The 26,362-nt window shown below is 43.0% G+C and overlaps 2 protein-coding genes across 8 annotated transcripts in view; both read left to right on the plus strand.

The window, feature by feature from the left end:
• The first annotated feature begins 3,343 nt into the window (after positions 1-3,343).
• On the plus strand, positions 3,344-18,274 carry LOC117270927 (sine oculis-binding protein homolog). Of its 2 annotated transcripts, none has more exons than XM_033648939.2 (7): positions 3,344-3,681; positions 6,260-6,389; positions 6,692-6,886; positions 8,722-8,873; positions 10,052-10,147; positions 11,653-13,578; positions 15,880-18,274. In XM_033648939.2, the coding sequence occupies exons 1-6, from the start codon at positions 3,589-3,591 to the stop codon at positions 13,567-13,569; spliced, it is 2,583 nt and encodes an 860-aa protein (XP_033504830.1). In that variant the 5' UTR covers positions 3,344-3,588; the 3' UTR covers positions 13,570-13,578; positions 15,880-18,274. The 2 variants fall into 2 exon arrangements, with proteins under 2 accessions (XP_033504830.1, XP_033504831.1); XM_033648940.2 differs by having other exon boundaries at positions 11,674-13,578.
• A 2,264-nt stretch (positions 18,275-20,538) lies between these two features.
• Positions 20,539-26,362, plus strand: part of LOC117270871 (rho-associated protein kinase 2-like) — a 54,190-nt gene continuing 48,366 nt past the window's right edge. For all 6 annotated transcript variants that reach the window (XR_013493149.1, XM_078173866.1, XM_078173865.1 and 3 more), the window contains exon 1: positions 20,539-21,010. Coding sequence is in view for 5 of the 6 variants with exons in the window: in XM_078173866.1 (XP_078029992.1) it covers positions 20,915-21,010 (96 nt within the window). In the remaining variant the exon portion in view is untranslated. The remainder of the gene's footprint in view (positions 21,011-26,362) is intronic.

Raw genomic sequence — 26,362 nt, forward strand, 5'->3', positions numbered from 1 at the left:
TCTTCACCCAAAACATTTTATATATTAGCAAGCTAAAGCTAACGTTAGCTTTGTCAGTTGGTCCAGTTAGCACAAGTGTTAACACTCAGTGGGTGTGAAATATTTCGCAACAACTAATCTCTGTTTGTCACATGTAGTAACATTTTATTTTTATATTTAGGATGTTTATATCGGCACCTGATTATAACGACAGAAGTAAATGTACACAAATACACAAACTGTGGCAACACAATAGAGAGGAGGGGGTGCAACTACAGTTCAGCAACAAAGCAGTACTTGTAATGTAGCCTATAATGGTGGGGACACATCATCCCCAATATTCAAGTATGCTCATATGTTGCATGTGTAATTTGTGTAGTCAGTGGTAAGTTTTATTTATTACATATTCGTATCCTGTATAGCTTTACCCGCTCATGATAGATAACATATCAGGACGTGAGTTTAGGAAATAAATTTAAATGTCAAAGTTGTTAATCAAATGCGAATGTTTCATATGCCTCAGGTCAGTTTATTTGGTCACTGAGGCAGAAACACAGATGCCCTCATCATGACTGTATTTGTATGTAATTTGATGCAGGGAAAACACCAGGCTATATTCACTGACACAACTATGCAAAACCAATGGGTGGACAACGCCCCCTTATGGTGGAAACACATTACCTTAAACCGCAGTGGATCACACAGAGTATCCCTCTCTTAATGCTGAGGACCAGACTACAACATTTTCAATCATCTTCTAAATTGACAGGGTATTTTCACTGTAATCATGTATCCATGGACAATAATGCAAGTAATGATACACAAAGTGGCCAATTTTTATGATTCAGACCAGATGTTGGGGATTGTAACTTTAGACCTATAAATACTGTCTGTAGTCCTCTATCATTTGTGTAAGTGGATTTCTGAGGGAACAGTGAGACGGTCTTATCCCCTCCTTCACCCCCCAGAGGAACCTGAAGGGACAGCGCTCCCTGCAGAGGCACCAGATGTGCGCTGTTATGGAAAGCCGGAGAGAGGGGCCTTTTGTGAGGCATCAGATAAGCCCTGTTCCCAAAGCCGGGCCGGATCGGGTATCATCAGTGGGTGTACGAAGGGGCGAAACCCAAGCCCCGCGCACTGGATCAGGTTTCTGTTTACACGAGCCGTGGTCCCTGGATTCCTCCAACCAGAGCAGACTGAGGACGGCTGGAGACAGGGAGGAGAGGGGCTGTGAAACAGCCTTCACGTCCCGCCTGTCTGTCTACCTGTCTGTCTCTCTGCATGGGGTTTAGTGTCCAAGTGAAAGTTCTGCTAGAGAGAGATTTCAGGATGCAGCAGAGCCCTGTTTACCTGCATGATTGGTAATGACATGACCAACTTTATGACTTAAATCCATCACAGTAAGTAGTAGTAATAACCTGATGTTAGGTAAAATAGGGATGTTTAGAATAAAAACAAATTTAGCAGTAAATAGTGGTCAAATAATAATCAGAGTTTTCCAACTTCAACAACTCTGACATGACGTTGATGTTTGTGTTGCTGAATGTAACTCTATCCTCTCCATCTTTTCATCACCAGCCTGGAAACATCATATTGTAATAAATCCTCTGGCCTCTCCCATCAAGAATAACCATGGGACAAATATTTACGTGCACAGACACAGGACACACACCTCCCTCATATGTGAACATAAATCCTGCCCTCAGGCGTGTGTGGTACTTTTCCTAGGGCAAGGGGTGGCTCAGGGGCCAAATGTGGACGTTTCAGGTGTTTTTTATGCCGCGTGCACATATACACACACACATCATGGCTCACAAACAGACACACTGATCAAACAGATGCCATTTGAGAAAGCCCCATACATTCTGCCATGGTATCATTTAACTCACGGCGTTCTTTTCATCTCTTTATTTTAAGACAAGAGTATACAGACAGTGTTTGTACTGTGTCCCCCTCAGATAAAATACAGTCTTTGCATTCCTTATGAAATGTATCTGTTGAGATTTGGGAGGGGTGGGCGCCAGGTGTTGGGTTACATCAAATCACAGGGCCCTCCCTACCCTATCCGAGAGGGTAGCGTCAAGGTAGACAGAAAGAGGGCATATTAGACCGGAAGCTAGGCGACTTTGTTTTCATAATAAAAGCAGAAAACGTATTGGCGTCCAAAGAAGGTCCCAGAGCCTTCAAATTGTATTCAGGTGCAAATAATTATTTGTAAGATGTGCAGCACATGTTTCTTGTGTAACCTAGCATACAATATGAGCTTAATATTAAGCAATCTAGTACTAAATAAAAGAGATGGTGCTGCGATTGTTCTTTATACACCTTTGAGCAGAGCAAATGAGTCTCAACCAGTTGTGTTTATACTATTTATGCCTTTTCTTCTATGTCGTGATTGCATTTGCATTATTATGCATTTTTCAACATTCAAATAACATTAAAACAGATAAAGTGCCATAAATCTCAGACACCTTTGTGGCAACAGACAATGCTGTTTATATTCTACTGGACATTAATTAACAGGAAATATTGCTCGCATTTACAATGTTTTTGTCTCCAAAGTTTTGATGCAAATTGACCATAAGACCTTTATGTATCTTCATTTAGTTTTTAGTTTTTAACTTTAACTTTTATTGACTTATATGTGTTATAGAATGAAATATAAAAAGAGAAGGGGTTAAGTTGTGGAGTTGTTTCATTCCAGTCCATTTCTGTACCTTTTATTTGTTTCCCCGTTGGGTGGGTTGATTTGTGTCCTTATATTTAAGAAATCAGTCCACACATGACCATACAATAAGCAATGACAGTGCAATTCCATTAAAAGTCCAAAGCATAGGGCCAAAACCATTTGTTGTTATCTATTTTATTCACTAGAGGGAGGTTGTTTTCCTCCAAAAATCTACTAACTTTCACTCATATATGCAAACATATATACATATACACACATAGATATACTGACGCATACATATATATATACACACACACACAGATGTAAAAACATATACAACTACTTTACATATCTTTGCAGACACATATCTGTACACACATATTACGTCATTACCTTCATTCTCAAACTTATGTATGTACAAATATTTTTACTAACTACACGTTGTCATTGAGTAGGAGCCACTATATCAAAATCATATGTCCACTTTCTCCATCCATCCATCCATCCATCCATCCATTTTCATCCGCTTATCCAGGGCCGGGTCGCGGGGGCAGCACTAAGTGCCACTAACAGAGTTCTGTAGTGGAGTGGTAGATTATTGGGCCCACTTTGGTTTTCTCTTTTACGCAGTTACGTTTAGCCGTAATTAACAATTTACTTTGAAAGTCCCAACCGGAAGCTTTGTCTTTGTTACCTGCAGATACTTGACAGTGTCGGAGAAGAGAGGGTGAGGATTGTTCAGCGGCGGAGCCTCCAGCCCGGAGCGCACGCATGTTCAGTGGACTCGAATGGTGCGAAGCCCCAGATGAGGGACTCAGACGTCCGGGAATGACAGCCGCTGTCACCGGGAGTGACAGCTTTCACTCTGAGCTACTCCGCTGAAAAACCCCTCCAGCTGACACCCAACACTGATCCGGATCGGATCCAGCCACACCAGGACTATGCCAGAGATGGAGAAAGGGAGACCACCGGAAAATAAACGCAGCAGGAAACCTGCGCACCCCGTGAAGAGGGAGATCAACCAGGAGATGAAGGTGAGAGTGAGTTTGTGTGTCACCGCTAGATTAGTTTTTATCAAGTGAGATGCGTTCATGGCCGAGAGATAACTTCTGTACGCGCACGTCTTCCTCCTGAGCTCAGAGAGGCAGAGAGTCAACTGCGCACAGATCAATGCTGGGAATAATCACGCACGTAACTGTGTTTGTTTTCACTCAATACTCTCCTTATGTCTTTAAAGTAAGCAAACATACGTCATGAAGACACTTTGGTTGCACGTTGAGAGAAATCACTGCCATCTTCAAAGTTTGCACCCCTCGGAGGACAATCAAGGAATCATAATAAACATATCTTATAAATATAAACTCCGAAATGTCACACACACAGACACACACAGGACGTTTTAATTATAGATGTTCGCAGCGGATAAGAGTAGGTTGGCCTTTGCCTGTACTCGGGACGCCATGTCAGCCCAGCTGTGGCCGGACGCGCACACCGTAATGTCCAGCGGAGATCCAGATGTGCGTCACTTCTTCCCCGCTCTCGCAGTGCGCACACTTGCTGTACCACAGAGGCTTGCCCTTATGCCTTCCCAAAGAGAGAGGGCATTTATATGCTTTAAATAGAATACCTCAGCCTCACCATGGGAAAAACACTACAGCAATATCACACTTTTTGAATTACACACCAAATTAAAGTTCATTTCCAGAGATAGGACATGTGTTTTAGGAATGTCTCCTCTTGTTGCTTACTTTAAAGGACAGTTACAGTTAAATCACAGTAACAGACATGATTCCCTCCTCCCATTAAAAGCCTATTACTGCATGGAAACTAATCCATGGATTGTCTGCTTTGTTTGGGTTTGGACACTGGCTATTTGAGAGTGTTGACTGTGGTGGTAAAGGGATATCCGAAGCTCCTTCAAGCAGGAGCTCAGAAATCTAAAAAGACAAGCAAGTTTCTTTGGGAGGGGGGAGGTGGTGGAGGAGGGAAATTCTGGCCTTTTCGTGAGAGAGGAAATGTGCTCTTTTTGTGTAAGTGGTTTGGATTGTAGCGTTTGATATCCAGGGGAGGTGTAGTGTTACAACTTAACTAATTTTAATCAAAACATGTGAAACGCTATCCCCGCTTGATGTGAGCCTGCCTGGGCTGAATCTCAGGGTCGGCCCCGGTTTGTTGCCTTTGGCTGCAACTCTCTCTGTGGTTTGGGATATGGCTTGTCACTCTCACAAAGCAGATGTTTGTCTGAACTGCCAAAAAGAAACAAAAACAACATTGTGGGAAGTGGAGGGGTGGGTGAAAAAAAAAATTGCCCGGCTTTCGTTAACAAGCAAACGGAAAGACTAAGTGACACTGAGCTGTATGGATATAGGAGAGGATACCTAGATAAGACGTAAAGTGAAATCATAGAGATGTGCAAAAGGAAGACAGTGAGAAAAAAAACGACAGACAGGAAGGCAGGAAAACTGATTTCGAGCTCAGCTGAGGTCCGGCCTTGTGTTGTCTCTGTAATACATCTGTTTCAACACCACATTCGGACCTACTCCCTCCACGTCAGACCCGAGCGCAGCACCAGACACCGGATACTTAACTTTAATCATCGTTAGGCATATTTAGCTGGATATGATACCACTGCTTGCACTCACCCACACACTCTCTCAGACGCACACACACAGCAGAAAGTGAGCAAGCAAGGGAGAGATCCATTTCTTTGAGGCCCTAGAGCAGAGCAGAGGTCGGAGTGAGGAAAGCAGGGGAAAGAATGTGCAGTCAGTACTACAGCACTACAACACCACCACAGCAGACTGGCTGTGCTGGAAAAGGGTGAAACCTGAGAGGCAGCGCTGTGTCGGGTGTCAGGGCTGGAAGGTGCTGGGGTGGAGGGGAGGATGGTGAAGATGGGAGGTGAGGGAGGGGGGCAGAGGGGAGAAAGAGAGGCAAGGGGAGGGACAGGGAAAGTGGGGAAAAGAGAGAGTGGTGGACACTGGAGGGAGAAGAAGGGAGAGGAGTGGGGCATTTCCGAGAACCGTGGGACCTCGCTGTGGTGTAGGGTGTCCCGCTCTGATTTCTGCCCGTTCCGGATCAGGTTTCTCCTCCAATCCGGTCCTCCCAAAGCCACAGAGAGAGGTGGGTGGATAAAGAGAGAGACCTTTGTGTTTTTTTTTTTCATCTGGTTGTAATAAAAAAAAAGAGAGGGACCACACATCCCATCTGCGGGGAACAGTTTTCTTTTCTCCCTCTTTTTTCCAATTAAAAGAGATAAACAAAGGATGATTCATAGATTTCACACTGGTGTTAGGTTTTAAACCTTTCCGTCTCAGATTTAGCAAGAGTAAACAACTCGAATACATCATGGAAAAAGCGTCATACTGTACTCCACTGTGCCCGTATTCATTTCCCCAACTGGGCTGGGGCTGAGAAAGAATCCCTTGCATTGATTCAGAGTAGGAAGGCCTGATTATGTTTAACATAGGATAAAAAGTTCCACTAACAACCCCTAAGATGTACGGTCACAATTTCCCATGTGCAGGCAGGCTATGGCTCAGTTACCGTATCCCTTTACATAGAGAGTTAATCAGTGATTTCTTTTCCTCTCTTTTTTTTTTACTCATGCAGACGTTCGCAGAGAGCACCATGAACGAGCTGCTGGGATGGTACGGCTACGACAAGGTGGACCTCAGAGAGTCGGAGGCCAACGAGATCAGAAACTACAGAGAGAGGCGTCAGCATGTGTCTGTGCTAAAAGGTGAGGGCAGGTGTCGACAGTTCGCTGTTAGGACGGAGTCTTCTTGGATTTACGCTAACAGGTTGGGCAGGTTTCTGTGCAGACATTGTGTCACTGTTCAAATTTGCCAGACACACTGTACCGCAGATGCAACTTCTCGAGTTTCTTTCATTCAGATACATCTATTGTTTCTCAGCACGACTGTACTGAAAATCAGTGTGGGGCTTTGTTACATTATTACAGTATCATGTGAGGCATACCGTGGATTTACACTATTGTGTTACCTGAAAAATCATTAGCATCATGTTGCGTTTGTCTTTCAGAGAACTCATTGCCAAAACCTAAGAGCATGGACACCAAAGTTGGTCACTCCGTCCTCGCCATGAAGAGTGGAGAGAGAGAGTCCTCCAGTGTCCCCTCCTCTTCACCTTCATCTTCCTCAACAAGTTCATCTCTGACCACCCCAAAGGAGCACAAGAGTGCCCCTGTCATTGTCCCCCTCATAAAGCCATCAGCAGGTAGTGGAGCTGTGGGACTACACAATAAGGGATATGATGTTAGCTTGTAGCTGTACCCCAGATTCACACATGCACACATAACCCCTGACTTGTGTTATGGTTATATTTGAGAAGTCAGAGTGCAGGATCAGCAATGTGGATGGGCAAATATGAGTTTCAGCAGTTTCCTCAAGGGTCCTGAACAATCACGGAGGCCCTGAAGACAGTCAAAAGGATCATTTTTGTTTTATTTAGTGACCTTCTAGAGCAGTGGTTCCCAACTGGTGGGTCGTGGGTCCACTCTGAATGGACCCAAGTGACTCGCAAACGTGTCAACTTTGTAAAAAACACACTTTATTTTGTAGTACAGTGAATTTCCAGCATCGAGCTTTTATTTTGATGTACCATTTTCTGCTGTAATGGACAGCTACTTGACAGAGACAGCAGACTAGCTTGACATAAAGCGCAACGGCTACGCATGTTCTCAGACTGCTTAGTTGTGCACCTATGAATTTTTGTAATTAGGCGCTGCTATGTGTGTGGGGCTTTTCAAACGTGAGTGTCACAAATAATGATAAAAGCAAATAAACCTAATTAAGAAGTAAAATAATGAATTACTTTTTACCATCATTATGTCTCTGGATTTTAGAAAGATGGTCACTTCACTTAAATATACTCATATCTTTCTTATATACTCATATACCATCTACCTGCCAGGGACTGCAGATGAAAATTAGCCTGTATGGCTAAATCTGGCACATTCATGTGAATTAGGTAGTCATGTTAATTAACGCGCACTGTCCCTTTTTAAATAAAACAGATATAAAAAGAAACATAAATGCCCTAAAACCAGAAAATCTTAAAAATATGTCGCCAACCGAATAAAACCGGTACAGGATATTCAGTGTATCAGCCTTGTTATTCCAAATATTTGCCTGCTCTCCTTGAAGGCACGCTGTAAAGGCAATAAAGTATGTCCATGAATATTTGATATGAGATCTGAGTTTACAGCTAATTACAATTCCTCCTCTGCACTGAAGCGTTGCTTGTTGCATGTATTGTCTATGGTGTTTTTCAGGTAACACTGCGCTGAGCATAAACGCCTTTGTGTGTGCATGTAGTGCGCTCGCCATCTGTTGAGGCCCGGGCATGTGCAGTGACATTTTCTATTGTTTTGACTGTGTAAGAAAAATCATATTTTAAATGTGCTGTATGCACAGTATAAAAAGGGCTACAGTTCTTACACTGTTGGCTCCATGTTGATGTAAAATCGTCAAACGTACAATGAAAGCCAACTCTTAAACCTCAGTTATTGTTTCATTTCAGTGTGCCAGAGTACAGAGTCAAAACAGTTCAAACTGTGTCGGGATCCGAATACCCACGGACTACACAAAGCAGTGTTGCAGATAATAAGAAATAACAGTGGTGCGGCGGCCTCCCTGAAATTAGACTGCCCTGAGACCTCTTTAATTAATTTATAGTGGGGTATATCCCACAGGAGGTTTGGAGCCCCTCCAGCTCTGGGCCACGATCCTGTGATTCTCCAACACGCTGACATTATTCAAACATATACTTGATCAGATAATTGGTTGAGGAAGAGCACAACTGACTCATGTCTCCTGAATTCTGGTGAGATTAAAGAACTTTGCTTTACCTGATCAAAAATACTGAGTGAAAATGCTTTTATTTTGTCTATTATCAACACAGGTCTCACTCTTAAACAGTCGTCGTCTTCTAAACCCAACAGCCGCACACACCTCTTCAGGGCTGGGCTGTTTTAGCAAAGCTGGGTAGTCAAAGTTTTGCAAGTTGCATGCATTAACTGACCTCAAACTTTTTCTGCTTTTCCCCGACAGTGGAAGACGTACAGAATGTGCAGATAGTGTGTGTTTGGTGCCAGAAGGAAGGTGTAAAACGCTACTCTCTATGTATGGGATCAGAGCTCAAGAGCTTCTGCAGTGAGAAGTGTTTTGCTGCCTGCAGACGGGCCTACTTCAAACGCAACAAGGTAAGTGGTGAATGAAAAAATGTTTTCAATACGTAGCACCATCACTGGAAATCCTGATACCTCACATGTATGAGTACTTTACATGGACAGAGTTTGTTTCACTCTTCATAAACAGGAGACCCAGGCATCAAGTGGCTTCTGGCAGGTAAACAGACCCTGAGAAACAGATCCCCCTGATCTTGTGAGGTCATAACTGATGGATTAATTTACAGGAATTTGAAAAGCGGGGATCTCTGAGAACACACTTTCTAGTTAATATGGAAGACCCAGTTTAGGAATGGTGGCAGAGAGGTCAAAGTTTGTAGAGGACACTTAGTATCAGTTTCGCGTTAATGGAGGAGGGGCCGGCCATTAAGTGGCTTTGGTCTGGAGGACAGGAAAGCTGCAACTATGAAGAGCCGCTCTGATGCACATTGCCGTGATTTTTCACCTTCCATTACGACATGGATATGCACTCTTTAGAGGTGCTGTGTGACAAGCAGCTGTATCGCCTTTCGCCCTCGCTGTTGTTTATACTGTGGTTGGTTTATTCACATGACAAGAGAGACAAAAAGGAGGGCTGGACGGACCCTGCGCGCAACAAGGCCTCTAGTTTTTCGGAGGCGGGGAGGAAAGCATTGCCGTTGGCTTGTTGCTGCTTGTCTGAGAGGAAGGCCAGAAGGCCTGGGGCGAGGTGTCCACTTTCAGTGCATACCTTACCTTCAGCTGCCTCATGTTTCGTAACTCAACACGACTCAATGGGTTACAGAGATGGGGGAGCACTCAGATCCACAGCAGATCAGCTTACATGAATCAAGAGGAATTTCCTATATTAATACTGGCAAGGCCATTAATAATACGACAATACATCACCTGCATTATCTCCCCGCTCGGTTGTAGAGTCGTATCTGTTTCACAACACAGTGATTTCCCTCTGTTGTACTGACCTTTACGGTTTGGCGCCATCACGCATGAAGTTCAAACTGTTTCTAACCTTGATGACAAGGCGATTCATCCGAAAGCTATTTTCTGCACTTGTTATTTAAGAAGCTCAAGTTTGGCTTAATGACCACAGAATGATTCCATCAACTGCAGCTACATCATTATTTATTGGAGAATGAATCCATCAACTTAGGTCTGACAAACTGCCTCACAGTGGTTCATGTCATGTGTGTCACACTGCGGTTTTCCCCTGTCAGGCCAGAGATGAAGACCTCCACGGTGAGAGATCCCCTCAACATCCCCACACAGAGGACTCGCCCAGACTGGTGCTGAAGATAAACAGCAATGTCAGAGTAAGAGGACACTATCAATGTATCTTTTGTTTTCCAATCTGAGGTATTATTATGAATACATAACATTACAGGAGTAAATAGCTTTATAAACATGTAGTTTGTGTTCTTCTTACCTTAAGGTCACAGTTAGTAACTCTTTTAAGAAATAACTTTTGTCATATTTGCTAAAACTGTCACTATTTTGTCATACTCCTCTGCCTACTCTTGTAGCGCTTCTAATGGCCTTGCCACGCATGAACGAAAACAATTGATCAAAACCAAGGAGTCTGTAACGTAGCTGTCAATCAGATCAATCACTCTGTGAACTGCAATCAAACTGTCAAAGTGGGCAGCGCTGATCAAATATGAATCAAGATTCTGTAACTGCATTGCTTCCCTCTCATCTCAAGTGTTATCAGAAACATATTTCAGTGTACTGTTTAGCTGTAAAATGAGAAAGTTAGTCCGTTCGATGTCACAAACAAACAAACTTTCTCATTTACAGCTAAACAGTACACTAAAATATGTTTCTAAAAAAATCTTAGGTGAGAATTAGGCAATTCAATAACAAAATATTATTTCATATTTGATCAGAGCTGCCTTGTTTGACAGCACACATAATGATTGACATGATTGACAGCTACGTTAGAGACTCCTCTGCCCTGATTGGTTGTTTTTGGTGCCCCGTGGTCTGGTCTAGTGAAGCAGTAGGAAGAGGAAGGACATGATTTTTTTGTCTCATGCACTTTTTTCAGAGTATTGCGACAATTTCTGCAAATATGACAAGGAGTTATGTTCATAAAAGTTAGTTACTGTAGTTTTAACATGTTGGAATAACATCAGCTTATCTCCAAACCAGGGCTGTCAAGTGATTAAAAAAAAGTAATCTCATTAATTACATGCAATTTTTGTTGTTAAAGTATTTTTAAAAATTCAATTTAAATTAATTTGGCAGATGTGTCCTTGTAAAGCTGACGAAATTTGGACGTAAGTGTCCCTATGTCCTCTAACACTGAAACTGGTCTGCAATCCAGTGCGATCCATTTTGCAAGGGAGCTAGTCGGTCACAGGTAGACTTAGTCAGTTTGAACACCTGGTTAATTGTGGCTTGACGAGGCTAGCTGCTAGCGTTAGCATCAGAGGCTGTGCTAACTAAATCCTTTGAGCTGGGGTGATATTTCAGGCTCAAAGTACTCTGATAGTACAAAAATTCCTTACTGCAGAGGACAGTGCTCCTGTCAACAGTTCCATCCGGGTGTTTTTTAAATGTAAATGTTCCATTCATGGGGCCAAGCAGCATCGTCTCGTCTGCCTCCATCATGTGATAAAGCCACTGTGGCCTTCAACAACTCACCGAGTCAAAGGGCACCAAGGAATGTGATTAATCAGCGTCAATTTTTTTAACATGTTATTTTTTTCTGTGATTAATCAATCAAAATTAATGCGTTATTTTGACAGCCCTACTCCTAATATTGTGTACTTGTACATTTTCAGCTAGACTCTATCAGGTCAGTGACCCTCCACAGTCTCTCTCCCCTGTACCACAGGTATGTGATTGGTGCAAGCATGTCCGTCACACTAAAGAATACCTGGACTTCGGATCTGGCGAGGAGCGACTCCAGTTCTGCAGCACCAAGTGTCTCAATCAGTACAAGATGGATGTTTTCTACAGAGAAGCCCGCGCAGCTCTCACCAGCTCCAGCCCGAGCAGAGCCAGCCAGGAGGGGAGGGCGGACGCCATCGTGGCCGGGCAAAAGCTGCTCACCCCTGAGTCTTGGAGCAGCAGCACAGCAGAGGCTCGTCATAGAAACCTTTCCCCTAAAGGGCCTACGCCAATCCATGGATCAGCAGAATCCACCTCTGTGTCGTCCCCCTCAGAGGCATCCTCATCAAATTCCAAGATCCCTGTCTCTGGGCTGAGGACCCTGGAGAGACCCATCCAGCCTCCTCCCCCTGCTGTGGAGGTGTCACCCCATCCTGCTCCCGTTCACCCACCACCTCCTCATCCTCGTCCCACTCTGGAACATCAGCCTGTACCTCAAATCCACATGCCCTTCATCAGACCTCCTCTTCATGCTCAGGGCCTGAAAAGCCCCCTTACCAACCCTCCCAGACACCCAGGCCCCCCCTCAAGTCCTATCCACAGACCTCCCCACTCTCCTCACCTGCAACCCCCGACCTCTTCCATGAATCCCCCTGGACTGATGCATCCCTTCCCAGGTGCCTACTTCCCTGGCTTGCACTCCCCTCCTCTGAACATGATGCCAAGAGGTCCCGTCCCAATGCCTCCAATAATGAACTATGGTATTCCTTCCTTTAGCCCTCTTCTGCCCCAACCCACTGTCCTGGTGCCTTATCCCATCATTGTTCCCCTACCTGTCCCCATACCCATTCCTATCCCTATTCCAGTTCCCTCTAAGTCAACCCTAGAAACTCCAAGTCACAGTGGTGTTATCCAGCCTGTGCCAGAGGGGGTAGACAGGGGTAGATCCAGGGTTACCAGGCCGCCATCTCCGGGGATTCTTGAAGGGGACAGCAGATTGGTATCCAACAAATTGGGTGGAACCTTGACTCAAGGTCTCCCCTCACTAAGTGAGCCCAACACAGATTGGGTTAAATCAGAGAGGCCATTCCCGTCCCCGACATCCACACCACACAGCGGAGCATCCTCCCCCAGAGCACAGTACAATGAATCGCCCTGCCCAGCCTCAGGGTCAGAGGGGCTGACAGACTATAAGCAGCAGCAGCAGTCAGAGCGACAAGTCATCCAACGGGTTCTTCAAAGGACCCAAGTGAAGCCCAGTGCCAACGGAGTGGTGGACCTATCAGGGCTGGGAGAGTCAGGAACTGGGCAGGGTACCAGATCAGGACTCCATGACATCATCAGACCCACCCCTCCTATACAACAGTCCCCATCACATGACACTGTCTACCACCACCAGGACTCCCACACTCCACCTTCACACACCCCGCCCAGCCCTGCAGGCAGCAGCCCTCCGTACGATGCCACATCCTCTGCCCTGAAATCTCAGGACCACAGTCCAAACGGGATGTCCTCCTCATCCACACCCGTCAGCCCGGACTCCTCCCTGCTCCAGAGAGTACCAGCACCGCCTCCTGATCCTGTGCTCAGTGAGCTGGAGGCCATCAAAGAGAACAAGTGCTCTGTTGTTGGCCCAGTGCGGGTTGAGGGCCCAGTCAGTCAGTCAGAAGAGCCCTTGGCAGTAGTCGGGGATGTAGGAGAGGACCCCCATGTTCCTGATGAGGACCATGCCTATGCCCTGCCCACAGCGCCAAAGACAGGTGGGACCACCATCCCGCTGCTCTTGCCCAAACTCAGGGACAAGGGCAGCCTGCGGAGCCCTGCTAATATGCCCAGCGCTGTAGACATGGAACCAGCTCTGAAGAGGCGATGCCTACGAATCCGTGATCAGAATAAGTAGAGGATGGAGGTGAGAGATTCTGTTACAAGGCAAAGTATAGATAGCATTGCTTTCGCTAGCTGTTTCATCTGATATGACTGAGTTGGAAGAAAGGAGAGAACTACTGTAGCTCGTTATCTTACTCATACATCCGCAGATGACATGCCACAAGCAGCACATGGGTGGGAGAGCATTTCAGAGATTGTCAGGTACATCTGAGAGTGTACCGAGTTGACTCTAACTGTATTTGCACAAGCTTTCTAAATCACACTGCGCAGCTCTGTGTGGCAAACCCCCACCCACGTGGTGCTCTGTCTTGGTTAAATTAAAAAGCAGCAATTATTTTTAAGCGCCATTTGACTAAGGATTGGAAAATGTGCACGCACACACACTCACACTCACGCAGAGCGAGCTTAATCACAGGTCTCACAGTATGCGCGTGGTCACTAAACAGCATGGCGCCAAAGAGAGAGAATCCCAGTAACCTGGCACTCCTCTGGGCTCTAAGGTTACAACAGGGGAAGGAGGTGGAGGGCACAGGCAGTGAGAGTCACTTTGAAAGGCGATCACTTCACCACAACCTGACAGTCACAATGCTTTGTTTGCATGGCAGCCTGTTCTGTAGATTCAGTTTTGCCAAGATGTGTGAAAACGTGTGTTTGCGAGGGAAGGAGAGGATTTCTTCATATCTACCAATTAGCTGAAATCCAGAGTAGTTTGCAATGTATGAGAAGGTAGTAGGTGAAGGACAGATGGCTGCTGCTAAATCAAAACCGTGACCTTGAGGTTATAAGATGGATCGTCCAATGTGACACCCAGACAGAGAGACAGATCGAGCGAGGTTGATCAAGTGTGACCCCAAAGTCAAACCCTTGCTTCTCGCAGTCTGAACGCTGAGGCGGCGCAGACATGTCTCTGAGGTCACTGTAGAGACAGAGGTGATTGTCAGACAGACTACAAGGCGCTGCGAATATGAGAGCCAGCCCTCAGCTGTGATAGAGCTCTGGGGCTTCGCTAGAAAACACAGGGGCAGAACCAGAGCGGTTCGATTACGCGTGTCACAATGACACCCTGTTCTGGCTTCGGCTAGTCTCCCACATATGACTTTAGCACTCTCCTCTCCCCTTTCAGTCCTTTTCCTTCTCTTCACTCACCACCGCTGTCCTGTGCCAACCAGATGTTGTTGTAAGAGTGCAAGGAGAAAATCCTCCTCACTTCTGACCAATCAAAGGGCCTCTTGATTTCACTTGCCTGATTGGTAGTCCAAATGGCTGTAACACCACCCGCCGTCCTCACCCGCTGGTATCTTGCCACGGCAATATCACGTTACGGTTTTACTGTATGTGCTGAGATTAATCTGCTGATATTACAGAGACGGTTTAGATTTCAACCGACCTGCTTTTCTCTCCGAACGCCCATCTGTCAGCGTAATAATTCTGTTTAAAAATAATGGCTGTCGATAGAGAGAGCACAACACGAACCTTTATCTTACACCCCCAGATGTTTTGCGTCTAAGTTACAAGATTCCCTTTCACTAAATGAGTTCCCACTTTACTCTTTGTCATTTGTTGTGGTTTCATGCGTCCCCTTAGTAACCAATACATATGAAATCACAGCGTGCTGCTTGTGTCGTGCAGATGGATTTATGGCCCTGCCGTTGTGTGTAATGGGAGCTGGCTGCCGTATGCGAATGACTTTAGCTCGCCACCTCTGTGCTCTGAGCCCAACACTGCTGTCCTGTTCTATTGTCTCCACTGCTAAGAGTCTTTTTTTTTTTAATTTAAAAAAAAAATCTCCCACTCTGACAGAATCAGCAGCCAAGTGAAGGATTTCACCTCAGGAAACAGCCCGTTTTTTCGTCTCAGTTTTCCCTTGCCTTTATTTGGGATATTTTATAGCCCCATGTAATCCGATCCCACCACATGGGTATTCGCTGAGCGTTTGAAACTAAAACGCAATGGGACAGAGGGAGTACAGAACCCTGGTTTGGCCCTTACATGAGAGTGTGTGTGTGCGTCTGTTTACATTTAATATGTGTGTGTTTGAATGGGAGTCTGTGTTAGTGTGTGAGAGAGAAAGAGGCCAGATGTTCTTGGTTTTGATTGTGCCCTGTGCGACAGTTATCTGAGTGTTGACACGACTAAAAGCCTCATTCTCAGGGTTGGTGTAGAATAGGTGGATTAAGGAATGAGTGTCCAGAGCAGGAGGGGTTGATATAAGATATCCTAGAAATGGAAATTACACAGAATCAGCCCAGAATCTATAACATCTCACTGCTCTGTCTCCCTCTCCTTCTCTCCTTCTCTCCCTCTCTCCCCACCTAATGAACAGACTCCCTGTTTAACACTGTATGGCGGTGCCAGATTCAGTGCCACGCCCTCTTGTGGACAACGCCAGTGCTAACACCCTCCAGCCTGTCCCTCAGCCTGTCAGCCCACCAGAGTGCTGCTCTGCTTGTAGACCAGCAGGGTGCCAACCCAGGAAGCAGTCCAGATGGCCATATTATCACAAGTCAACGTGGGGGGAAGAACACAGCACAGTCACACATTTTGTCTTGGACCAAAGAGTATCGCCGGCTCGTGTTTTTTCTGTTGTGTTCAGCGAGCGCTTGATATGGAGCATCTCAGATCTTCTCCCTGTCTGCCCTAAAGTGTGTCTATGCGTGTGTGTGTATGTGTAAATGCCCAGATGCGCCTCCTCATCCTCCTCCTCCTCTCATTGCTCTACACAGCAGACAGGGCTCTGATCAGCCTTGTGTGGTCTTCTCAGATGGAGCCTGAACATGATCTCTTTCCAGGGGAAACGGTTTGTTTTCCCTGCCCGGCTCGCACAAAGAGCCACATTGTTCCTCTCCCCATATCCCACGCTGACTCCCCACTCCAGGTTTTGGGTTACCTGGCCGACGGGGGCTCAGACTTCAGGAGCTTTTTTATTTTTTTGACCGACAGCCAGGAATATAGTATACCCTTCTCCCCCTCCGCCCTCGCCGCCCAATCTAAATACGGTACACGGTAACACACCAGTGCTGAGGTTTGATTCCTCGCAACCTGTGATTCTCAAATCTGCTCACTTCCTTTAATGGAGGAGAGAAATTCTGCTGAGATTAAGACTTTATCATCAGGTGGTTTAGACACTGAGCGGAGAGAGCCTGGCTGGGCTGCTGAGACAGATGACGACTGAGCGACAAAACCCAATCTCTGAGAGGAACGGATGCTCCCTCTGCCTCCTCTTAAAGTCAAACTACGTAGAACATGAGTGGACACCTACTGATACACAGTAGCAGAGACGGTCTGTGAACACTTGAGTCATCCTGATGATGCTGGTCCCTCAGTTTTCACCTGATCTGCCAAAAGCTTTGACGGCAAATCAGAATTTGAATCACTTCTAGCACCAAGTGCTGTAGGCTCCAAAACCCTGAACACACACAGCACCTGACAGTTCCTGATTAAGATTTTTTTAACGTCACTGGCTTTGATTATTAAAAAAAAAAAAAAATCAGGCTTATAATGTTACCAAATGTGGTATTATACTTTAGCATCATGCAGCAATCAGTATTACAGTTCCCACTGTTGGGGATACCTGATGAGATCTGATCCAGACAGATCACTCAGAGGCTTTTGTCAACTCTTGTCCCATTGTACGACTTCAGTTTCTCTTGTTGAACTCTACACAGACACTATTTGATGTTATATTAACTTATGAATGATGCATCTGTAGATTTTCACAAAAAAAAAGTTTGTTTTTTCTTTGACAATTGTATTCTGTGAGTGCCGAAGCTCTTAAACGCCCCCCCTTGTCGTTATGTTTGTATGCCGTATCCCCACTAGAGTGCAGTGTTTGCCTGTGTAACTTTGCACCTGCCCCTAGCTGACAAGAAAGCACCAAAAGGCCCATAGGCAGTCTGCTGAAACCCATATGAGTACACAGAACATAACACTGCGCTTGGTGCCAGCAGACTGATATCCGATGCCAAGTAGAGCGCTTTTCCTTCACATCCTGCTGCCATTATTTTCTCTTTACATGCTACCATTACGGCAGTGTCAAGAAGACCCAGGGTGCCCTTCAGAGCCTCTTCTTAATGAAGAGTTCACCAGTCCCCCCCCCCTCCTGGGACGAGCAGTCATCATGGCCTACTCCTAGAATAACTCCAAATATGACCCTGCCATCATTCCAAAATGACATGCCTATCAGTTTGTGTGTGTGTGTGTGTGTGTGTGTGTGTGCGCCCTACAGCAGCGACGCATTTCTCCCCACTCATTCCAGCCCTACATCTTCACCACCACAGGTCATGCCATCCTGTTAGCGTCATCCTCGGCTGGCCAGGGGGGACTTTGTCAGTGATGACATCACTCCGTGCAAATAGCCGTGGTGTCAACAAGTGGTCCTCTACTCTGACGCCAGAGGCCAAAAAAAAAAGACTATTAAAGACTGCCATTGTTGGTTTGATTGCACATTTTAATCATTGCCATTTCTGACCTGATACAGTATGAGTGTTAATACAATGTTTGGACAACCACAAAAAGTACTTTTGTGTCAGAAATGTTGTTGCTGTTGTCGCCTGGAATCCATTGGTACTTTCTGACATCCCTTGTCAAACATTTAGCCCACTGTCTGAATAGATTATTCACAGATTGTTTGTATTTGAATATAGATTCAGTAACCGAGAGCTTTGGTGGAGACCTCTTTGTAAAGTTAAATAAATAAAAGTTATTCTAAGAGCAAGAAATGTGGTCTGATTTCACACTTTGTCATCATTTTTATTTATTTATTTTTATTTTAAAACAACTGATACTGTGTTGAGCTGTAACCTTGTGAATCTTGATGTTATTCCCACACAAATAACAATTATCCAGATACTGAGCTGTAGATAAGGACTGCTAACGCACCACGGGCCCCTGTAAATATCTATTTTTAGTGCCAGCGTGTCTGCAAGGCAGCGCATCAGCATTCCTAAAATGCTGAAAGTTGGTCGAGGCCCTGAGCTGTGACGGTAAAACAGATGAATGAGATAAGAGAGCAGGAATTCCGGCTAGTTGAGGGCACGAGGGGAGCTGTGATTGGTTATTGGGGGGCTGTGGTATCCCGGCCTGCGGCAACATTCCTGATAGAGACCCAAATCTGCGGGACAAGAGTACTCACAGCATGTATTAGTCCACAGGAACACAGGGAACAGATCTAGGATTGATATTTGTGAAGTCAGCTACACTTAAGCAGCAAGAAGCCGGATGCGAGATCTGCCTTCAAAATAAAAGCATTAATCAATCTTACCCATGATATTATAACATGGTAGCATTGAGAGGTTTATGTTATTAGGATATTTTATTATCTCCTTTTATGTCAAATCATATTAACAAAATGAGTCCAATTTCAAAAATGTCAGACAAACAACTATATTCACATATCACATTTCATACAAATGAGTGCAGATGGTCTACAATGGTCTTTACAACTGATAAAAAAATAAAGACAGACATTAAAAAAATAGGAAAATAGCTGAAAATACTATCTAAAAAAGACACATATTTTTAAATGAAATGAGATTCCTTTAAATAAATTACATTGCCTAATTAATTTTAGGCCACTTAATATTGTAGTATCTCAGGCTATAGGGACTTGGCTTGGGAACCAGAAAGTCGCTGGTTTAAGTCTCCATTTGGACCAAGTATGTAGCGTGGACTGGCAGCTGGAGAGGTGCCACTTAGTATATCTTCTTCTTCTCCATCTTCTTTGTCTAATTTTAGATTAAAAGTTACTTCTAAACCCAAGGTCCAAAAAGCATATCTTAATCATTATTTTTCATTCACATAATGCAGTTATAGGCCCATAATACATGTAGGCCTATATTAGAGATAGGAATCACCAGAGATCCCATGATACAATATTATCACAATATTTCTATTTTAAACATTTTGCAATATGCTTAGTATCACAAGAAAATATATTGCAATACATTTTGATTTATAACAGTTTCAGCTGCAAATTATGTCCCCAAAGAAAAATTGTCAACATCGGTTTTTATTTAATAAGATAAAGTTTTCAGCCCATTCATCTCTCTTCAGTCAATTCTATCATGGCAAAATGCATCTAGTGGATTGAAAAGGCAATTTATTTTATGGGCCACCAAAAGTTTGATTTGCAATATTAAGAATTTATATAGCTAACAAAAAAAAGATACTTGGCCTATATTGATACAATATTGTCACGCAAATATCACAATACACAATATCGTGATACTAAGCTGTGTGAACCTTTTCCCCACCCCTTATGTATAGCTATAAAATGCATTGTATGTAAACGTGTTTACAATATACTTCTTACTTTTTACATTAACCTGTTTTTTTTAACTACTTTTATTAAATAAAACTGTTTCTCCCCTTGAATTTAAAGTTCTTTTATAGTAAACATTATATGCTAGAATTTTACTTGGCGTCACTGTAGCAATACAATATTGATACGCCAAATATCGAGATACAAAATATCCCGATACTATGCTGTATCAATGTCTTCCCCACCCTTATGTAGTATATGTAAATATGTTTAAAATATTTTTCTTCAATAAATAATAAATAATGTTCTTTCTTAAATTTACATTTATTTTATTTTTTTGCAAAATGTACACATTTCAAAATGTGTATGTCTTCATTATGTATAATTATTTTTATATTATATAAATGTTTTTATTTATATAAAACATTTATCTTTTTTAACTTCTTTTATTATATAAAACTGTTTGTATGAATACCTATTTATATATGATACTATACTATAATACTATACATATATCAACTATTTATATTATTTTTCATATTTATATATATTTATAAATGTGTTATATTATATATAATAACTATGTATAATTTAAAAATATGTATTTATTTATTATATATTACATATTTATATATTTATATGACTAGAGCATATCTTTGAGGGCTAATGGTTCTCTGAGACTTTTAATTTGACAGTTGTAACCGGAAGTGGCGCGGTGTAACTTGACCGTGGTGAGTCCTACAGGTTGGGCACGTTGTGGTCGGATCAGATTTTGTTGTATCTACCTGGAAGCAGACGGCGCTCACCTGAAAGTGAAACGCTTTCCTTCCCGGCTCTCGTCAGTCCGCTCGCTTTCCTCTCCGCTGTGAGACTTTAATGAACCGGGAGCGAGGCAGCGCACTTTGGCAGCGGATAAATTATTAACCTGACAACTCCGGCAGCAGTTCACAGGAGAGCTGACATGAGGAGCTGAGCCAAGCGGCAGTGGAGTGCTCCTCCTGCCCGCCCGCCTGTCTCTTGTCTCTGTCCCGGGAAGACAAAGACAGGCCCACAGGTGTCTTTATATTGTCCTCTGACCTGGATACACCGCGCTGTGATCATGCTGGGAGCGGAGAGCAGGCTGGAGACCCGGCTCAAGAAGCTGGAGTCCCTCATGAGGAGCCCACAGTCGGCTCTAAACTTGGGAACCCTGCTGGTGAGTTTGCATTTGCCCTCTGGCTCTGGCACAGGTAGATGTCACAGCTCAGACTCAGAGGTAATAAATTACACATCTAGCTGTGTGCTGTCGGTTGTAATTCTGTCATGATCACACATCACCTGAAGAGACATGTGTGATATCTCAGAGGGGAGCTGCAGGAAATAAATCAAACACCAGTCACACAGTATAAAGGAAATACACAGAGCTACAGCTGCTATTGTGTAAGTGAGTGATCGGACAATCCCCTTCATGAGACAATGTCAGTTTGTGTTTGTTTTTTAATCAGGGATGCAGCAGGGAAACCACACCTAACTCTGTGCTGCCACCTTTTCCTGTGTTCAACACACTTTAATCCTCATTTTTCAACTTATTGTCAGGGCTGGGTCATGTGGAGAAAATTAAATGTCACAACAGTTTTGAACAAAAACCACAATATCGATATTACAACAGTAGGTAATTGATAATTAGTGCTTTCACAAAATATTTACACAAGGGGATTTTCCATAATCATCAGTGACAGGGATATGATGACTGAGGGGGTAAAGGTAAATAACAAAACAGCTAGGACAGCCTGATAAGTTCAGAAAATGACATCACTTTACTGTAATGCAGCCTTTCAAACCAGGAAAAGACAACACAAAATTAAAAAATCTAAGATGATGTCTAGTCTCATATCACGTCTGTCAACTAATTTTCTTGGTGTTTAAAATGGAAATTTAAATTTAGACTAGTTTAAATTTTCCAAGTTTTTGGAAAATCATTTAGGAAAATAAATCTTTGTGTGAACGCAGTCACATAAAGTCATGGATAGATTATTGAATGGGTCTACCGGGCATAGGCCCAGGGGCCCAGTGTGTCAGGAGGCCAGGAGGAAAATGGAAATTAACCCATAGCAGCCAGGAAGAGACTCAAAATGATCAGAGTGACACAAAATGACCTAAATTACCTCAGAGACCCAGATGACCACAAAAATATACAAGACAACCACAAGGAGACACAAAATGACTACAAAGAGACACAAAACTACATAAAAAGGGACAAGACAACCACAGGGAGACACAGCATTACCTTAAAGAGACCAAAATGACAACAAGGAGAGACAAAATGACAAATAAGACACAAGACAATTACAGGGAGACACAAATTTACCTCAGAGAGACCCAGATGACTACAAAAAGACACAAGACAAACACAAGAAGGCACAAAATAACTACAAAGAGACACAAAATGACAACAAGGAGACACAAAATTATCTCAGAGACACAAAATGACAAAAAAAGACAAAAGACAACCATACGCAGACAAAAAATGACTACAAAGAGACACAAAATGACAACAAGGAGAGACAAAATGACAAATAAGACACAAGACAATTACAGGCAGACACAAATTTACCTCAGAGAGACCCAGATGACTACAAAAAGACACAAGACAAACACAAGAAGGCACAAAATAACTACAAAGAGACACAAAATGACAACAAGGAGACACAAAATTATCTCAGAGACACAAAACGACAAAAAAAGACACAAGACAACCATACGGAGACAAAAAATGACTACAAAGAGACACAAAATACTACAAGGAGACACAAAATGACAACAAGGAGACACAAAATTATCTCAGAGACACAAAACGACAAAAAAAGACAAAAGACAACCATACGGAGACAAAAAATGACTACAAAGAGACATAAAAAGACTACAAAGAGACAAAATGACAAATAAGACACAAGACAATTACAGGGAGACAAATTTACCTCAGAGAGACCCAGATGACTACAAAAAGACACAAGACACAAGACAAACACAAGGAGACACAAAATAACTACACAGAGACACAAAATGACAACAAGGAGACACAAAATTATCTCAGAGACACAAAATGACAAAAAAAAAAGACAAAAGACAACCAAACGGAGACACAAAATGACTACAAGGAGACACAAAATGACAAAAAAGACACAAGACAATTACAGGGAGACACAAATTTACCTCAGAGAGACCCAGATGACTATAAAAAGACACAAGACAAACACAAGGAGACACAAAATAACTACAAAGAGACACAAAATGACAACAAGGAGACACAAAATTATCTCACACAAAACAACAAAAAAAGACAAAAGACAACCATACGGAGACAAAAAAAATGACTACAAAGAGACACAAAATGACTACAAGGAGACACAAAGTGACAAAAAAGACACAAGACAATCACAAGGAGACATAAAAAGACTACAAAGAGACACAAAATGACAAATAAGACACAAGACAATTACAGGGAGACACAAATTTACCTCAGAGAGACCCAGATGACTACAAAAAGACACAAGACAAACACAAGGAGACACAAAATAACTACAAAGAGACACACATTGACAACAAGGAGACACAAAATTACCTCAGAGACACAAAACGACAAAAAAAGACAAAAGACAACCATGAGACACAAAATGACTACAAAGAGGCACAAAATGACTACAAAGAGACACAAAATGACAACAAGGAGACACAAAATGACAAAGAAGACACAAGACAATCATAAGGAGACAAAAAAAGACTACAAAGACACACAAAATGACAAATAAGACACAATTACAGGGAGACACAAATTTACATCAGAGAGACCCAGATGACTACAAAAAGACACAAGACAAACACAAGGAGACACAAAATAACTACAAGAAGACACAAAATTACCTCAGAGACACAAAACAACAAAAAAGACAAAAGACAACCACAAGGAGACAAAAATGACAAAGAGACACAAATGACTACAAAGAGACACAAAAAGACTACAAAGAGACACAAAATGACAACAAGAAGGCACAAAATTACCTCAGAGACACAAAACAACAAAAAAAGACAAAAGACAACCACAAGGAGACAAAAATGACAGAGACACAAATGACTACAAAGAGACACAAATGACTACAAAGAGACAAAAATGACAGAGACACAAATGACTACAAAGAGACACAAATGACTACAAAAAGACACAAAATGACTACAAAGAGACACAAAATGACAACAAGGAGACACAAAATGACAAGAAAGAGACACAAAAAGACTACAAAGAGACACAAAATGACAACAAGAAGACACAAAATGACAAGAAAGAGACACAAAAAGACTACAAAGAGACACAAAATGACAAGAAGAAGACACAAAATTACCTCAGAGACACAAAACAACAAAAAAGACAACCACAAGGAGACAAAAATGACAAAGAGACACAAATGACTACAAAGAGACACAAAATGACAACAAGGAGATACAAAATGACAAGAAAGAGACACAAAAAGACTACAAAGAGACACAAAATGACAACAAGAAGACACAAAATTACCTCAGAGACACAAAACAACAAAAAAGACAACCACAAGGAGACAAAAATGACAAAGAGACACAAATGACTACAAAGAGACACAAAATGACAACAAGGAGACACAAAATGACAAGAAAGAGACACAAAAAGACTACAAAGAGACACAAAATGACAACAAGAAGACACAAAATGACTACAAAGAGACACAAAGTGACAAAAAAGAGACACAAAGTGACAAAAAAGACACAAGACAATCACAAGGAGACATGAAAAGACTACAAAGAGACAGGAAATGACAAAAAGACACAAGACAACCACAAGGAGACAAAAAATGACTTCAAAGAGGCCCAAATGACTATAAAAAGACATAAAACAACAACAAGGAGACAAAAAATGACCATAAAGAGACAACTACAGACAAAAAAATCAGATATGGTAGGTTTTCAAAGGGGGCATTAAACTGAACCTTGTTGTTCAAGGATAAAGACAAAAGAACCAATCAGTGCCCTCCCTAAGATCTAAGTAGATCATCCATTTATCTTTTCTTGCCACTTCATCACTGTCTGTTTGCAATAAGTCTCTTGGTGTGTCCTCTAATTGACACGCCCTCTGTCTGACCTGTCCTAAGAATGTACTCGACCAACTCTGATAAAACAACTGCTGCCACTGCTCTAAGCCTCCCTGCCCCAACTCTCTCTGACAACAAATACTCGTTCGGAGCTGATAGGGAGTCGCCTTTGTTCTGGACTTCTGTCTTGACAGGATCTCCCACCAGGCCTAGGGCCTCAAACTCTGCTTACTTTGTAGGTTTGCACAATGCTCACAACCGTTTCCTCAGCACTGTGCTTGTGTAAAAATACATTTTGAAGTATGGAAATGCCTTTGAGACAATCCAGAGATACTGAGGGAAATGTCAAGACCGGACTAACATGTTTGTCTACATGGTGACACATTTGCTTGGCAAATGAAGTCATCCAAGGGAGAAATGTAAATTCCTTTACTTTTTAAGTTATTCATTTCCTTCATATGCAGCACCGGTTGGGGTTGTCAGTCAGGTTGTCCTGGTGACAAACCCTGATGATCATTAGAGTTGATATATAAACATGGTGACTAGATGACAATTTGATGCTGTGTGTGTACAGATTGTCTACAAAAACAACCTTTCCATCTGCAGTATTTCCCGCCGGAGGAAGCCATGTCTATTCTCAGAGCTGATGAGTCACAAGTCCAGTGTAAAGCCAGAGCAAACTCATGTCATACAATGACATGAGACACCTCAGCAGTCATGATTCTCAGTTATATGTCTATCATCAGCTTCATCTGGTTCGGCTCTTTAGTGGAAATGACTGTGGCCCCCATGTTGCCTAATGCAGGGAGCTTCCACACAGGAAGCAGGAGTCACTTCCTGGAATTGAGATGCAGTTAACCTGCAGTGGCCTCACGTTACTGCTTCCTGTTTGTCCACAATTATTTGGTTGTGTATGCACAGAATATGTGTTTTGAAGTGTTTTTTTAATCTGTAGAAGAAAGGATTCGGGTCCCAGGCGACAGAGCTGCCGTTAATTGCTGCATTGGTTGTATTTCTTTCCTTTGAGTCAATGGGGACCTGATCTATAGCCTACAGGCAGGACTCAGTTTACATTCTGATGCAGTCTGAGAGCCTCCCCATTGTTGCTGACTGCGCTCAGGCAGTTTCAGCTCGCAGTGGATGTGAGGTAGGTGGGAGGTGTTGTTGAGGACACACAGCCAAGCCTAAACTCCAGGATCGTGTTCAGATTTGTCCAGATTCCAGGAGTGAAAATTAAACCAGTTTGATCTAACTGTCTCTGGCTCTGGATGTTTCTGAGGCTCAATCAGAAGACGAGAGATTTAAAACCCTAAACCCTTCACACCGCAAGATAACATGCTGACTGTACTTTATAAATAAAGGTGGGAATCAAAGGATAACTTGCAACCTATCATGACATCGTCGTGATAAAGAAGAAAGGCCTCTTTTTAATGGGCGTGATGCAATTGGTC

This window comes from Epinephelus lanceolatus, chromosome 13 (assembly GCF_041903045.1).
Source record: "Epinephelus lanceolatus isolate andai-2023 chromosome 13, ASM4190304v1, whole genome shotgun sequence".
NCBI classification, from domain to species: Eukaryota; Metazoa; Chordata; class Actinopteri; order Perciformes; family Serranidae; genus Epinephelus; species Epinephelus lanceolatus.

Coding starts and splice junctions, on each gene's coding strand:
- LOC117270927 (XM_033648939.2), top strand. CDS start 3,589: ATGCCAGAGATGGAGAAAGGGAGACCACCGGAAAATAAACGCAGCAGG. Junction 3,682..6,259: donor AGATCAACCAGGAGATGAAG/GTGAGAGTGAGT, acceptor TTACTCATGCAG/ACGTTCGCAGAGAGCACCAT. Junction 6,390..6,691: donor GCATGTGTCTGTGCTAAAAG/GTGAGGGCAGGT, acceptor TTTGTCTTTCAG/AGAACTCATTGCCAAAACCT.